General features: G+C 41.8%; 1 protein-coding gene and 1 pseudogene across 7 annotated transcripts in view; one reads left to right on the top strand and one right to left on the bottom strand.

Annotated features, from left to right (window-relative positions):
- Depdc5 (DEP domain containing 5, GATOR1 subcomplex subunit) overlaps nucleotides 1–13,724 on the top strand; it is a 136,470-nt gene that overhangs the window by 31,871 nt on the left and 90,875 nt on the right. For all 7 annotated transcript variants that reach the window (XM_069994470.1, XM_069994469.1, XM_069994468.1 and 4 more), the window contains exons 12-18: nucleotides 815–887; nucleotides 4,261–4,364; nucleotides 5,377–5,451; nucleotides 7,935–8,069; nucleotides 8,821–8,882; nucleotides 9,005–9,078; nucleotides 12,578–12,647. In XM_069994470.1, the coding sequence (XP_069850571.1) occupies nucleotides 815–887; nucleotides 4,261–4,364; nucleotides 5,377–5,451; nucleotides 7,935–8,069; nucleotides 8,821–8,882; nucleotides 9,005–9,078; nucleotides 12,578–12,647 (593 nt within the window). The remainder of the gene's footprint in view (nucleotides 1–814; nucleotides 888–4,260; nucleotides 4,365–5,376; nucleotides 5,452–7,934; nucleotides 8,070–8,820; nucleotides 8,883–9,004; nucleotides 9,079–12,577; nucleotides 12,648–13,724) is intronic.
- On the bottom strand, nucleotides 1,406–1,612 carry LOC138808502 (guanine nucleotide-binding protein G(I)/G(S)/G(O) subunit gamma-10 pseudogene; annotated as a pseudogene).

Genomic DNA, 13,724 nt, shown 5'->3' with positions numbered 1-13,724 from the left:
CACCCACTATTCAGCAGCTTTCAGTGAGTTTAACTCAGCTATCTTCATACTCAGATGCAATGTATTGTTTGCTCTCTCACATTCTTCTTTTCCTTTCTCCATCACCTGAATTAGTCCCATAGTTAAAAACATCACACACACACACACACACACACACACACACACACACACACACACACACACACACACACACACACACACACACACACACACACACACACACACACACACACACACACACACACACACACGATTCTCTTTCAGGTTTTTTTGTTGTTGTTAAATATCTCTCTCCTTCATCTGCAGCCATTCTTTATTCATCTTCCCCATAGTTGTTGTAGGGAATAGGTAAAGTAGAAATAGCACAATATGTAGTACACGTAAAAGTCTGTAGAGCTGGGCACTGGTAACTCAAACCTGTAATTCTACTCAGGAGGCTAAAACCTGAGGACTGTAGTTCAAAGTCAGCCTAGGCAGGAAACTCTGTGAGACGCTGTGTTCAATTAAGCACCAGAAAACTGGAAATGGAGCTGTGGCTCAAAGTGGTAGAGCACTAGCCTTTAGCAAAAGAGCTCAGGAACAGTGCCCAGACCCTGAGTTCAAGCCCTATGACAGAAAAAAAAAAGATTAAGGGCATTGATCCATCCTACAACCAAGTATGTATGTATGTATGTATGTATATATAGACATGTATGTATAAATATTGTATTTGTGTTGTTTTGTGATGCAAATCTTCAACCTACAAGAGGAAAATAACAAAACCGTGAACTTGTCTTATCAGTCTGATCTGCCTAATTCATTTTCTCTATTTCAGATGAATTTCCTGAGATAAACCGAGCCTCAATTCAACAAGATCACAAAGGGCGATTCTATGAAGACTTCTACAAGTATGTCTGCATTCTTTGCTTTTGCTACATTACTGACTTCTTTTTTATATATTTTCTTTTTTTTCTTTTCATGAGAAAAGAACAAATTTTATTGTAGTATAAAAGTCTTAGGAGCATGTTACAAATACTCAGTTGTTTTAATAAACAAAAATGTTTTCCTTCCTAAATGTAAACATCCAGTAAATAAAACATACATAATATTCCAGATACAGCAAAACCAGAACTTCACTTATGAAAGGTGTATTTTGGTCTATTTGGTGGTAAGGGTGGTGGTTTGTCTTAATACAAAAGTACTTCAGCAATAGAACTAGGTCATTATTATTTAGTACTATACTTGTTCACTCAGTTACCTTATTTGAGTAGAAAATAATTAATTTCTGTATAACTCTGGCTATATGACCAGGCCACAGAAAAGATCTGAAATATCTAATGGTCATTTGGCTACAAAAAAGTGTTTTCTTGAGACTTGGAGGCATTCATCACTTTATACTTAAAAAGCATTCCTCAGTGATAGTCTTTTAAAACAAAGCACAGGACCTGGGTTCCCAGAAGGGATTGTTTCCTGCTGGAACACCCACCAGCAGGGCATCCTTGCAGGCATTCTGTATGCAGTACTGTTGAAGATCTGCAGCTGCCTGGGAGACCTTGATCCGCTCCATGCTGGCCTCCAGCTTCAGTTGCTCCACCAGGCACTGCAGGGTGCTCACGCTGGTGCCAGAGGACATGGCAGCAGCTGTGGGGGATCCGAGGGCGGTGGGGGAAGATAGGAGGGTGGTGGAACTGGACTGTCATTTTTTTTTTTCCTTTTGTCAGTTGTGGGGCTTGAATTCAGGGCCTAGGCACTGTCCGTGAACTCTTTTGCTCACTATATAATATAACCTATTATATACTAGGTTTTCATTTTGGCATGTTCATGTGTGTATATTAGATTATATATACATATCATAAATATATAATACACTGTAATTATATATAATATATAACTTGTTATATATTATATATGTATACATAATGTACATACATATAATGCACTATATATACTTACACACACACACATATATTTTTATTTTTATTTTATTTTATTTTTTTCTGGTCGGTCATGGAGCCTGAACTCTGGGCCTAGGCGCTGTTCCTCAGCTCTTCAGCTCAAGGCTAGCGCTCTACCACTTCAGCCACAGTGCCACTTCTGGCTTTTCTGTTTATGTGGTGCTGAAGAAGCAAACCCAGGGCCTCATGCATGCAAGGCAAGCACTCTACCACTGAGCCACCTTCCCAGCCCCAATACAATATATATTATGTATGTATATATATAATATGTATAGTACAGACACATGCATACAATATGCTTTGATGAACCTCACTCCCCTCTGTCACTGTTTATTATTTCTTCCCCTCCTTATCAAACCAATCTCAAAAGGCTTTGTTGTTCCATTTTCACCCATTCCCATAAAATATATTGACCATGTTCACCCTCCCCACTTTTTTTTTTTTTTTTTTGATGTTTAATTATGTCATTGTTTATTTAACATGATTTTTCCAAGTTTTCCAATGATATAACAGGATCTGCTTTTTATCATCTCAAACTGCTAGAAATCAACACACATCTTGTATTTTAAGTATTGTGTATGCTACTTTGATGTTTTCTTTATTAAAATCAGAAGCAAATATGCTGGCCAATACACCCTCCCCACTTTTACTTGTACCCATACTCTGAACATAATCTGTTTACGTTCCTGTCATTCATTATTTTTAAGTGTATGCTAGTTATTCAGAGAGGTTTCACCATGCTCAAGGCTAGCATTCTACTATGTTGAGCCATAGCACTACTTTTGGTGTTCTGGTGGTTAATTAGAGATAAGAGTCTCACAAATTTTCTTGCCCAGGTTGGCTTTGAACTGAGATCTTCAGACCTTAGCCTTCTGAGTAGTTAGGAGCTATCAGTACCTGGCTTGTTTATTTTCTTTCTTTTTTTGCCTTTCCCAGGGCTTGAACTCAGGGCCTGGGCACTATCCCTGAGCTTCTTTGCATTCAAGGCTCGTGCTCTACCACTTGAGCCACAGCACTATTTCTAGCCTTTTCTGAGTAGTTTATTGGAGATAAGAGTCTCATGGACTTTTCTGTGTAGACTGGCAGGTGTGAGCCACCTGTGTCCAGTTTGTCATTTTTCTAACTTTATAAAAGCATTATTCCAAGTGTGTGTGGCTCACTGGTATAATCCTAGCTACTGAGGAGGATCACAGTTTAAAGCCAGTGGGGATAGAAAAGTCCAGATTCAGAATTGGTGCTGGGGTGCTCTACCACTTGAGCCACAGCACCACTTCCGGCTTTTTTCTTTTTGCTTATGTGGTACTGAGGAATCGAACCCAGGGCCTCATGCATGCAAGGCAAGCACTCTACCACTTAGCCACCTTCCCAGCTCCTAGCAATTATTTTAATATATTTGTCTCATCTGCTTTTTGATTAAATTTTATATGAAAGTAAATCATAGAAATGTTAACATGTTATTCCTGTGGAAAAAAAAACAAAATATAAGGGCATTTTCATATATAACCACATATTTAACAAAATTATTAATGGTTCTATTATATCATTCAATATCTGGTGGTGGTCCCATTTCTCTAATAGTCTTCCAAAGTGTTGTTTTGGTTTTTTTTTTGTGACCCAAAGCCTTGGCACATGCTGGACAATCATTCTAACGTTGATTTATCTACTAACCCCTACCCCATGACTACTCATGTTTGTCTACTATTTAGTAAAATAAAAAAGTTTTCTTCTAACTTTTCATAGTGTAATCATTGACTTGTTGAAGAATCTGTACCAATAGTTCTATAGAACTGTGCTTCTAGGGGCTGGGGATGTGGCTCAGTGGTAGAGTGCTTGCCTTGCGTGCCTGAGGCCCTGGGTTCGATTCCTCAGCACCACATAAGCAAAAAGAGAAAAGCCGGAAGTGGCGTTGTGGCTCAAGTGGTAGAGCTCTAGCCTTGAGCTAAAGAGCTGAGGGACAGTGCCCAGGCCCAGAGTTCAGGCCCCACAACCGGACCCCCCCCCAAAAAAAAAAAAAGAACTGTGCTTCTAAATTTCATTGATCATATTAACTACCCCCCTGCTGAACCTATTAAAATGCTTTTTTTTTTCTTTTTATGCTGGTAATGGGCCTCGAATTCAGGACCTTCCAGCTTTTTACTAGTTAATTGGAGATAAGAGGCTCATGGACTTTCCTGCCTGGGGTGGCTTCAAACGGTAATCCTCAGATCTCAGCCTCTTATAGACATGAGCCATTGGCACCCTGCTTACCTTGAAATCTTGTAAGGGACTTATTGCTATGTATATAAGAGCTGCTCAGTATCTGTTTTCTGATAATAACTCCTTTCAGAGTGGTGGTACAGAATGAGAGAAGGGAAGAATGGACTTCACTCCTCGTGACCATTAAAAAGCTTTTCATCCAGTATCCAGTGTTGGTGCGACTGGAACAGACAGGTACTGCTTCTGGGCAATAGAAGTTGCAGTGGGGGAAAGAACGTATAGGATGAAGGCTGGATTCAGAATAGAGATTCATGCTCATTTCTGTTTTTTTGTTTTTTGTTTTTTTTGGGTCCGGTCGTGGGACCTGAACTCTGGGCCTGGGCGCTGTCCCTCAGCTCTTCAGCTCAAGGCTAGCACTCTACCACTTGAGTCAGCGCCACTTCCGGCTTTTTTCTTTTTTGTTTATGTGGTGCTGAGGAATCGAACCCAGGGCCTCAAGCATGCAAGGCAAGCGCTCTACCACTGAGCCACCTTCCCAGCCCCTCATGCTCATTTCTGTATCCTTGTTGTGTGTAGTTTCTGTTTCAGGTCAGGTTTCTATATCTAGTGAAGACAGCTGTTCATTAAGTATTCAGTAAGTTAAGCAGTGTTCCTAACAAAAGTGAAGGGAAGCTGGTGCTGGTAGCTCATGCCTGTAATCCCAGCTACTCAGGAGGCTGAGATCTGAGGATCATGGTTCAAAGCCAGCCTGGGGAGGAAAGTCCGTGAGACTTACCTCCATTAAACCACCAGAAAACCGAAAGTGGTGCTGTGGCTCAATTGGCAGAGTGCTAGCCTTGAGCTGAAGAGCTGAGGGACAGCACCCAAGCCCAGAGTTCAAGCCCCATGACCGACCAAAAAAGAAAAGTGAAGGGGAGCCAGGTGCCTGTGGCTCACGCCTGTAATCCTAGCTACTCATGAGGCTGAGTTCTGAGGATTGTGGTTCAAAGCCAGCCCAGGCAGGAAAGTCGAGGAGACTCTATCATTAACCACAAAAAACTAGAAGTGGACTTAATTAGCAGAGCGCTAGCTTTGAGCACAAAAACTCAGGGACAGCGCCCAGGACATGAGTTCTAGCCCCAGGAATAACATAAAACAATTAAAATATAAAGTGAAGTGGGTCCTATAGAGTCAGCTGCTTTCCCCTTAGTATTTTACAGCTCACCTTTCATGAAATGCTTTTCCTTTTCTTGTACCTTTGCTTCAGAGGGCTTTCCTCAAGGAGAAAATTCTACCTCAGCCCAAGGAAACTACCTGGAGGCCATCAACCTTTCCTTTAATGGTGAGTGAAGCAATGTGAGCTAGCATCACAAAGTTTTCACATGGCTAGGGGCTTCCTATTACTGATACCCAGAGATTCAGATCTAGCTGATGCTGTTCCCTCTCCCTTCTACCCAAATTCATTCAGGGTAGTAACCTCTGTTTGGATGGTATTAATGACCAACATTTAGCTCACAGGTCTTCTGTTGGGAAATTAACCTCACTTTTTCTTCTGTTTTTTCGCTTTGTTTTGCCAGTGTTGGGTTTTGAATTCAGTACCTTCTACATGTTAGGCAGGCACTCTGCCGTTGAGCTCCATCTGGTTATTTTGAGATGGAGTCTTGTTTTTGTTTTTTTTTCTTGTCAGTCGTGGGGCTTGAACTCTGGGCCTGGGCGCTGTCCCTTCAGCTCTTCAGCTCAAAGCTAGTGTTGTACCACTTGAGCCACAGCACCACTTCCCATTTTCTTGTGGTTTATTGGAGATCAGAGTCTCACGGATGTTTCTGCCCAAGCTGGCTTTGAACTGAGATCCTCAGATCTCAGCCTCCTGAGTAGCTAGGAATAAAGTGTGAGCCACCAGCACCTGGCTAGACCCTTTTTTTTTTCCACTCCCTGGATCCATACCTGGATCACAGTCCACATATTTTAGGCTTCCCATTGTGTCTACTATGCCTACTTGCACTCAGCTTTGGGTTGAGGAGTCTTGTGTATATGCCTGGGCTGGCTGATTTCAACCTCTCAAATAGCTAGGATTACAAATGTGAGCCACCAGTGCCCACCCCCCACCCCCAATTCTTTTTTTTTTTTTTTTTTTTTTTTTGCCAGTCCTGGGGCTTGAACTCAGGATCTGAGTGCACTGTCCCTGAGCTTCTTTTGCTCAAGGCTAGCACTCTACTTCTGGCTTTTTCTGTGTATGTGGTACTAAGGACTGAACCCAGGGCATCATGCATACTAGGCAAGTACTTTACTACTAAGCCACATTCCCAGCCCAAAAGTCTATTTATTTTTAAGTTACAAGTTGCTAGAGTTCAAGTGTAGAAAGGTATGTTTAATAGCCTCCCCATCCCCATCTCATTAGTCCTTTCCTAAGAAGAGCCAGTTATTATTGAGTGATTTTTGTTTGTGTGTACCAGTCCTGGAGCTTGAACCTAGGGCCTTAGTGATGTCCCTGAGCTTTTGAGGTCAAGTGTAGTGTTCTACCACTTTAATCACAGCTCCACTGCTTGCTTGCTTGCTTCCCTCCTTCCCTCCTTTCCTCCCTCGTTCCTTCCCTCCCTCCCTCCCTCCTTTCTTTCTTCCTTCCTTCCTTCCTTCTTTCCTTCCTTCTTGCCTTTTGTAGTTTATTGGAGATAAGAGTCTCATGGACTTTCCTGCCTGGGCTGGCTTCAAGCTTTGATTCTCAGGTCTTAGCCTCCTGACTAGCTAGGATTATAGGTGAAGCCAATTATTAACAATGTGGAGTGATGTCTCCCTAAGATTTGTCTGCATTTAGGTGGTATCTGACATAACTATTATTTACCACAAGAAAAACCTACTCAGTTAGTTTAAACAGAAAGGGAGAGTTAAGGAAGGATGCAAGGGCATGGTGGGGTAACTAGGAAAGGCTTAAATGCCTTGTTGGAGAAGGTAGACATCTTGGTAGCTCTGAGAAACTGAGCAGCAGGAATTCCTGGAGTCACTCAGCACCCAGCAATCCTGCCTCTGTTCAGAATTTTACTTTCCAGTGAAAAGAATCTGATAGGCAGTGACACTGTATTTTTACTTTACTGTGTATATCACCTTCCCATGTGTCTCTGTGTCTAGGTTCTGGGAGAGTATTAGAGCATGATGTAATTTATTATTAAATCTTTTGTCATAGTTTATTATTCATTTATTTATTTTGTCCATTGTGGAGCTTGAACTCAGGGTCTGGGCACTGGTCTTGTGCCTCTTTGTGCTCAAGGCTAGCGCTCTACCACCCGAGCCACAGCACCAGTTTTTGAGTGGCTAATTGGAGATAAGAGGCTCATGGGGACTTCACTGCTGAGACTGGCTTTGAACCTCTATCCTCAGGTCTCAGCCTCCTGATTAGCTAGCATTACAGGTGTGAACCACTGGCACCCAGCTGTCATATTTCCTTATCACAAACTTCCTATAGTATGAGTTGGAGAGACCAGAAATAAAATTAACTTGACAAAAATTCCTGAAATTATCCTAACTTCCTGGTCTATGCTCTGAAATTATTATCTTAGGTTAATGTTTCACCACAGATTCATTAATAAATGAATTAAATTTGACCATTTAAGTCGCACAGAGTAAGTCAATGAGGAGGATTGACAGTGATAAGAGGAGTTTAGTCCTATGTACAAGGAGTTGTTAATGCAGAAGAGGAAAGACAGCTGTGAATATGACTAGGTCGAATGCAGGCCAGTAGAGATTGTTATGACTGACATATGAATAAAATGCTTGCCAGTCACTGGCAAAAAGCTGTAATCTCATCATTGGGAATTTTTGTTTTGTTTCAAGTGTTTGACAAGCATTACATCAACCGTAACTTTGACCGAACTGGGCAGATGTCTGTGGTGATCACACCAGGAGTGGGTGTCTTTGAAGTGGACCGCCTACTTATGATCTTGACCAAGCAGCGGATGATAGATAATGGTAACACTCTCTGGCTTGTGCTTTTCTCATATGTTCATAGTCTGACTTTCCCCAAGATAGCTAAGCTTTCCCTAGGAGTTCCACAAGGTGCTCATTGTGTCATGAGGTCTGGGGTGTCAATAGAAAGAAATCACATGACAAAAAGAGCATCTGGCTTGAATCAGCTTGAGAAATGTTTGGTCATCTATGGTTCCATAATATGTTTTGTTTTTTTTTTGCTGGGCCTGGGCCTTGAACTCAATGCCTGGGCACTGTCTTTTAGCATTTTCATTCAAGGCTGGTATTTTACCCCTTGAACATTCTGCTTTTTTTTGGAGTCAATTGGAGAAAAGAATCTCACAGACTTTTTCTGCCCAGGCTAGTTTGGAACTCCAATCCTCAGATCTCAGCCTCCTGAGTAGCTAGGATTACAAATGTCAGTAATCAGCTCCCTCTTTTGTTTTACTTATTTTTGAGGCTATTACAAGGTTTCTGTTATTTCTTTGCCCTAGAAATTTACATAGTAATGGCGTGGTTGGCTTTGCTCACAAATCATGACTTTTGGAGCACTCAGTAATTATCACTCACCAAATAGTAACAAGTATGAGAAGAAGCAGACAAAATATTACCTACTTCTTTGCTGCATAGGTATCATTGATGAGATTTTGAATTGTAAGATGGTGAATTTGCCTCTGCAACTATCACTAACATCATTAATAGAGTGGGTCACTTGCCTATGCTGCTCCTCCCAACTCTGTTTTTTCTTTCTTAGGGATTGGTGTAGATTTGGTGTGTATGGGAGAACAACCATTACATGCTGTGCCATTGTTCAAGGTAATTAATTTTGGATTCCCTTCCTTTACCATTTGGGGAATAGTTAAGAATAGAGAGCTTGGAGCAGTTCCCCATCCCCCATGTTTATTAGCTTACCTGTGCCCTGGTCTTTTCCTTCGCAGTTACACAATCGGAGCATTCCTCGGGATTCTCGCCTGGGTGATGACTATAATATTCCTCACTGGATAAACCACAGGTAAGTGCAATCTTTTTTTTTTTTTTTTGGTGCCAGCATTGGGGCTTGAACTCACACCTGAGTGCTGTCCCTGAGCTTTTTTTGCTCACGCTTAGCACTCCATGACTTGAGCCATAGCTCCACTTCTGGCTTTTTTGGCAATTAATTGAAAATAAGAGTCAAGGACTGGCTGGGAATGTGGCTTAGTGGTAGAGTGCTTGCCTGGCATGAATGAAACCCTGGGTGTGAGTCCTCAGTACCACATAAACTGAAAAAGGTGGAAGTGGCGCTGTGGCTCAAGTGGCAGAGCTCTAACCTTGAGCACAGAGAGGCTCAGGGTCAGAGCCCAAGCCCTGAGTTCAAGCTCTAGGACCAGCAAAAAAAAAAGAGAGAGAGAGATAAGAACTTTCCTGCCCAGGTTAGCTTAGAACCTGAGTTCCTCAGATCTCAGTCTCCTGAGTAGCTAGGACAACAGATGCCAAAGTCACTTTTGTGAAATAAAACCTTACTATCTTTTCTCCTTGATTCCTCATGCCAGGTTGATAAAGTATTGACATTTGCAGCCTCTCTCCCATCACTGTTCCTCTCTCTTTGTGCATGGCAAACACCTACTTCCAATCCTCATTTCTATCTTTTCTACTAAGAGGCCCTTTCCATGTATGCCTATGTATTTGCCAAAGCCCAACTCCAACCTCTGCTCTCTGTGACTCCTTCCTGATGGCCAATAGCTGCTTTCTTTTCAGTATGTCCAGCACATTCTGTTCTTTCTCTGTGTTGTTTGTTATAGACCACTTTGCTTATGCCTCAAGCCTAACAGAACCTTCAATTTTGGCTTTAATTTAGTTGCAGATCTTTCCTGGAGACAAGCTTGAAACCTCCTCATAAATGTTGGTTTTAGCTTTATAACATATATCCATTATCATTATTATAGCCTATCTTGCCATCAGTGTAGCAGTTGCTCTAATCACCTGTAATGATTCACAAGTAAAGAACAAGGAAATGAGCAGAGAGTAGTTATTTGTTCAGCTCTGTAAAGATGGTGTGTCACATTGTAATTTTCCTGTTATAAGTATGTTCCTCTTTTCTCTAGGAGGCAGTGAAATATTGTCTGGCTAGTCACACATATTTTTCCTGTAAAATCACCAATTAAAAAAAATTGTATTGATTGATTGGCAGTGCTGAGTTTTGAACTCAAGGCTCTGAGCTTGTTAGTCAGGAGCTCAACCAATTGAGCAATACCTCTAATTCTTTTTGCATTGGTTATTTTCCAGGTAAGTTCTCAGCTTTATACTCAGATTGGCCTGGACATACCTATACTTGTGCTTTCCTGTGTTTCTGGGGATGACAGGTGTGTCCACTTTGCCCAGCCGATGTGCTTTCCCTGGGGTAACTTACAAGCACCATTTTGAGATGGAATCTTGTGAACTCTTATGCCTAGACTGGTCTTGAATTCCCAATTTCGAACTCTCAAGTAGCTAGAATTACAGGCTTGAGCTGCTATGCGCAGGCTGATCTCAAAGTGGTAATTCTCCTAACTCAGGCTCTCAATGATAAATGAGATTACAGTTTTGTGCCACCTTACCTAGCTTAAAATCATACTTTCAATGCTGGCTTGCCTTGATGAAGGTATTTTCAAAAAAGTTACAAGATGTCTCATATCCTTATCTTGTGTTTATGTTACTGTTATTATAGAGGATTGGTTCATGTAAAACAGGAATATGTGTCTTTTTTTTTTTTTTTTTTTTGGGTCGGCCGTGGGGCTTGAACTCTGGGCCTGGGCGCTGTCCCTCAGCTCTTCAGCTCAAGGCGAGCACTCTACCACTTGAGCTACAGCGCCACTTCTGGTTTTCTGGTGGTTTATTGGAGATAGGAGTCTCACGGTCGTCTCTCCTGCCCGGGCTGGCTTTGAACCGCGATCCTCAGATCTCAGCCTCCTGAGTAGCTAGGATTACAGGCGTGAGCCACCAGCGCCCGGCAGGAATATGTGTCTTACTAGTATACATTAGTTGTACAGGAGAGGTTTCATTGTGACATTTCCACACATGTGTACAATGTACCCCACAGATCTCAACTTCCCCTACTCATCCTGATCCCACTCTCCCTTAAAACGATATCAGCAGCTTTCACTGTTATTATATTTATATATGCTAATAAACTACTTTGACCACAAAATAGGAATTTAAAAAACCTTCTTTTATTCACTAATTTCAGAAATCAGTGTAACCTCCCTTTTTTTCTGTCAGGTTATTTTTGGATTTGTGGCTTTTTTTTTTGGTTGTGGAACTCTGCCTGGGCACTGTCCCTGAGCTCTTCAGCTCAAGGCTAGTGCTCTACTACTTGAGTCACAGCACCATTTCTGATTTTCTGGTGGTTTATTGGAGATAAGAGTCTCACAGACTTTCCTGTCTGGGCTGCTCTTGAACTCGATCCTCAGATCTCAGCCTCCTGAGTAGCTAGAATTACAGGCGTGAACTACCTGTATCTGATTTGGATTTGTGGCTATTTATTTATTTATTTTGTTGGTTGTGGATCTTGAACTCTGGGCTTGGGCACTATCCCTCAAGGCGAGTGCTCTACCACTTGAGCCACAGGGACATTTCTGGTTTTCTATTGGTTTATTGGAGATAAAAGTCTCACGGACTTTCCTGCCCGGGCTGGCTTTGAACCGAGATCCTCAGATCTCAGCTTCCTGAGTAGCTAGGATTACAGGTGTGAGCCATTGGCACCTGGCTGGATTTGTGGCTTTTTAATAACACCCAAACTCATATGTTAATAAAATAGCTGCTGCTTAGTTATACATTGCTGTTTCATAGCTTTGAGTTAAGTAAGTTAAAATAAGATTAAAAAGAACTATAAAACTAAAAAAAAAATACAGAATTGGAGCTGTAGTTCAGTGTTAGAGTGCTAGCCTTGAGCAAGAGCTCATGGACAGTGCTTAGGCCCTGAGTTCAAGCTCTATGACTGACACCACCCCCCAAAAAAAATAACAAAACATAGATGAAAGTTTTGCAGTTTTTCAAGAAGTTACTTTTTAGTAATTTGAAGAGTTCCTGAATTAACACTGCATTTTTCTTTTTTTTTTTTTTTTTTCTTTTATTTCTTTTCTTTCCATGTCAGTACTGGGGCTAGAACTTGGGGCCGTTTGCTCTTGCTTAGCTTTTTTGTTAAGGGCTGGTGCTCTCTGACTTGAGCCTCGCTTACACTTCAAGCTTTTTACTGGTTAATTGGAGATAGGCAGTTTGTGATTTGTCTGCGGAGGCTGGCTGCTAACTGAGATCTTCAGATCTCAGCCTCCCGAATAGCTAGGATTTACAGGTGTCAGTCACTAGCACCCAACTGTGTCGATAGCTTTAATCCCTGTTAAGGCAAGAGATCCAGTGAGGAATTTGCTTTGTAGTAATTACAAAAGAAGTTAGAACTGGGAAGGCAGGTAAAGCCCTGAAACAAAACCGAGCAAAGGAGGGCAGCTCCTGCCTGGGCTTGTAACTGATCTACTTTATTTGTTTGTTTGTTTTTACAGTTTCTACACATCAAAAAGCCAGCTCTTTTGTAACAGTTTCACCCCACGAATAAAACTGGCAGGAAAGAAGGTAGGTTTCACCGACTCATAGAACCTCAGGGACTGTTATAAATGGATGTGCTATAGATAGATCTCTCATTTCCATACAGGGTTGTAAATAGGTTTAAAAAATTTGTCTTAGAGGGCTGGGAAGGTGGCTCAGTGGTAGAGCGCTTGCCTTGCATGCCTGAGGCCCTGGGTTCGATTCCTCAGCACCACATAAGCAAAAAAAAAAAAAGCCGGAAGTAGCACTGAGGCTCAAGTGGTAGAGTGCTAGCGTTGAGCTGAAGAGCTGAGGGACAGTGCCCAGACCCAGAGTTCAGGCCCCATGACCGGACCCAAAAATAAAAAATTGTCTTAGAACTTTATAGTTTTGTGGTTAGATAAATCTATTCCAAAGCAGGGTATTAGTGGTAGAGCATTTGCTAGCACGCTTGAGGCCCTGGGTTTAATTTCCAGTGCCATAAAACCAAAACAAAATAGGCACTGGTGACTCATGCCTGTAATCCTAGATACCAGGAAGCTGAGATCTGAAAATCAAGGTTTGAAGCCAGCTTGTGCAGTAAAGTTGATGCAACTCCTATCTCCAATGGAAGTGGAGCTGTGGCCCAAGTGGTAGAGCACTAGCCTTGAGTACTTATAAAAACTCAGGAACAGCACCCAGGCCCTGAGTTCAAGCCCCAGGACCAGCACCAAAAAATTTTTTTGTTGTTGTTTGGCATTGAAGTTGAACTCAAAGCCTTGCACATGCAAGGCAGGTGCTCTACCAATTGAACCACAACCCCACCCATTTTTGCTTTAGTTATTTTTCTGGTAGAGGTTCATGTGTTTGGCTGGGCTGGTCTTGGACTGTGATTCTCCTATCTGTGCCTTTCTAGTAGCCTGAATAGACAAGGCTTACAACCTAGTCTATTTTTTGAGATGAAGTCTTTCTAACTTTTTATCTGAGCTGGCCTCAAACCACAATCTTCCTGATTTTAGCCTCTCAGATAGCTGGGATTGCAAACATGTACTAACAGGTCCATGAAATAGTCTCTGCCAGGAATTACCAAATATATACTGTATATTGTGTTATGTTCTCTTGCAGCAGAGGAGAGAGTGATTAAAT

This window comes from Dipodomys merriami, unplaced genomic scaffold (genome assembly GCF_024711535.1).
Source record: "Dipodomys merriami isolate MVZ:Mamm:240054 unplaced genomic scaffold, mDipMer1.0.p SCAF_45, whole genome shotgun sequence".
Taxonomy (NCBI): Eukaryota; Metazoa; Chordata; class Mammalia; order Rodentia; family Heteromyidae; genus Dipodomys; species Dipodomys merriami.
Note: the sequence above shows the minus strand (reverse complement) of the source record. Positions and strands in the feature narration are given on the sequence as shown.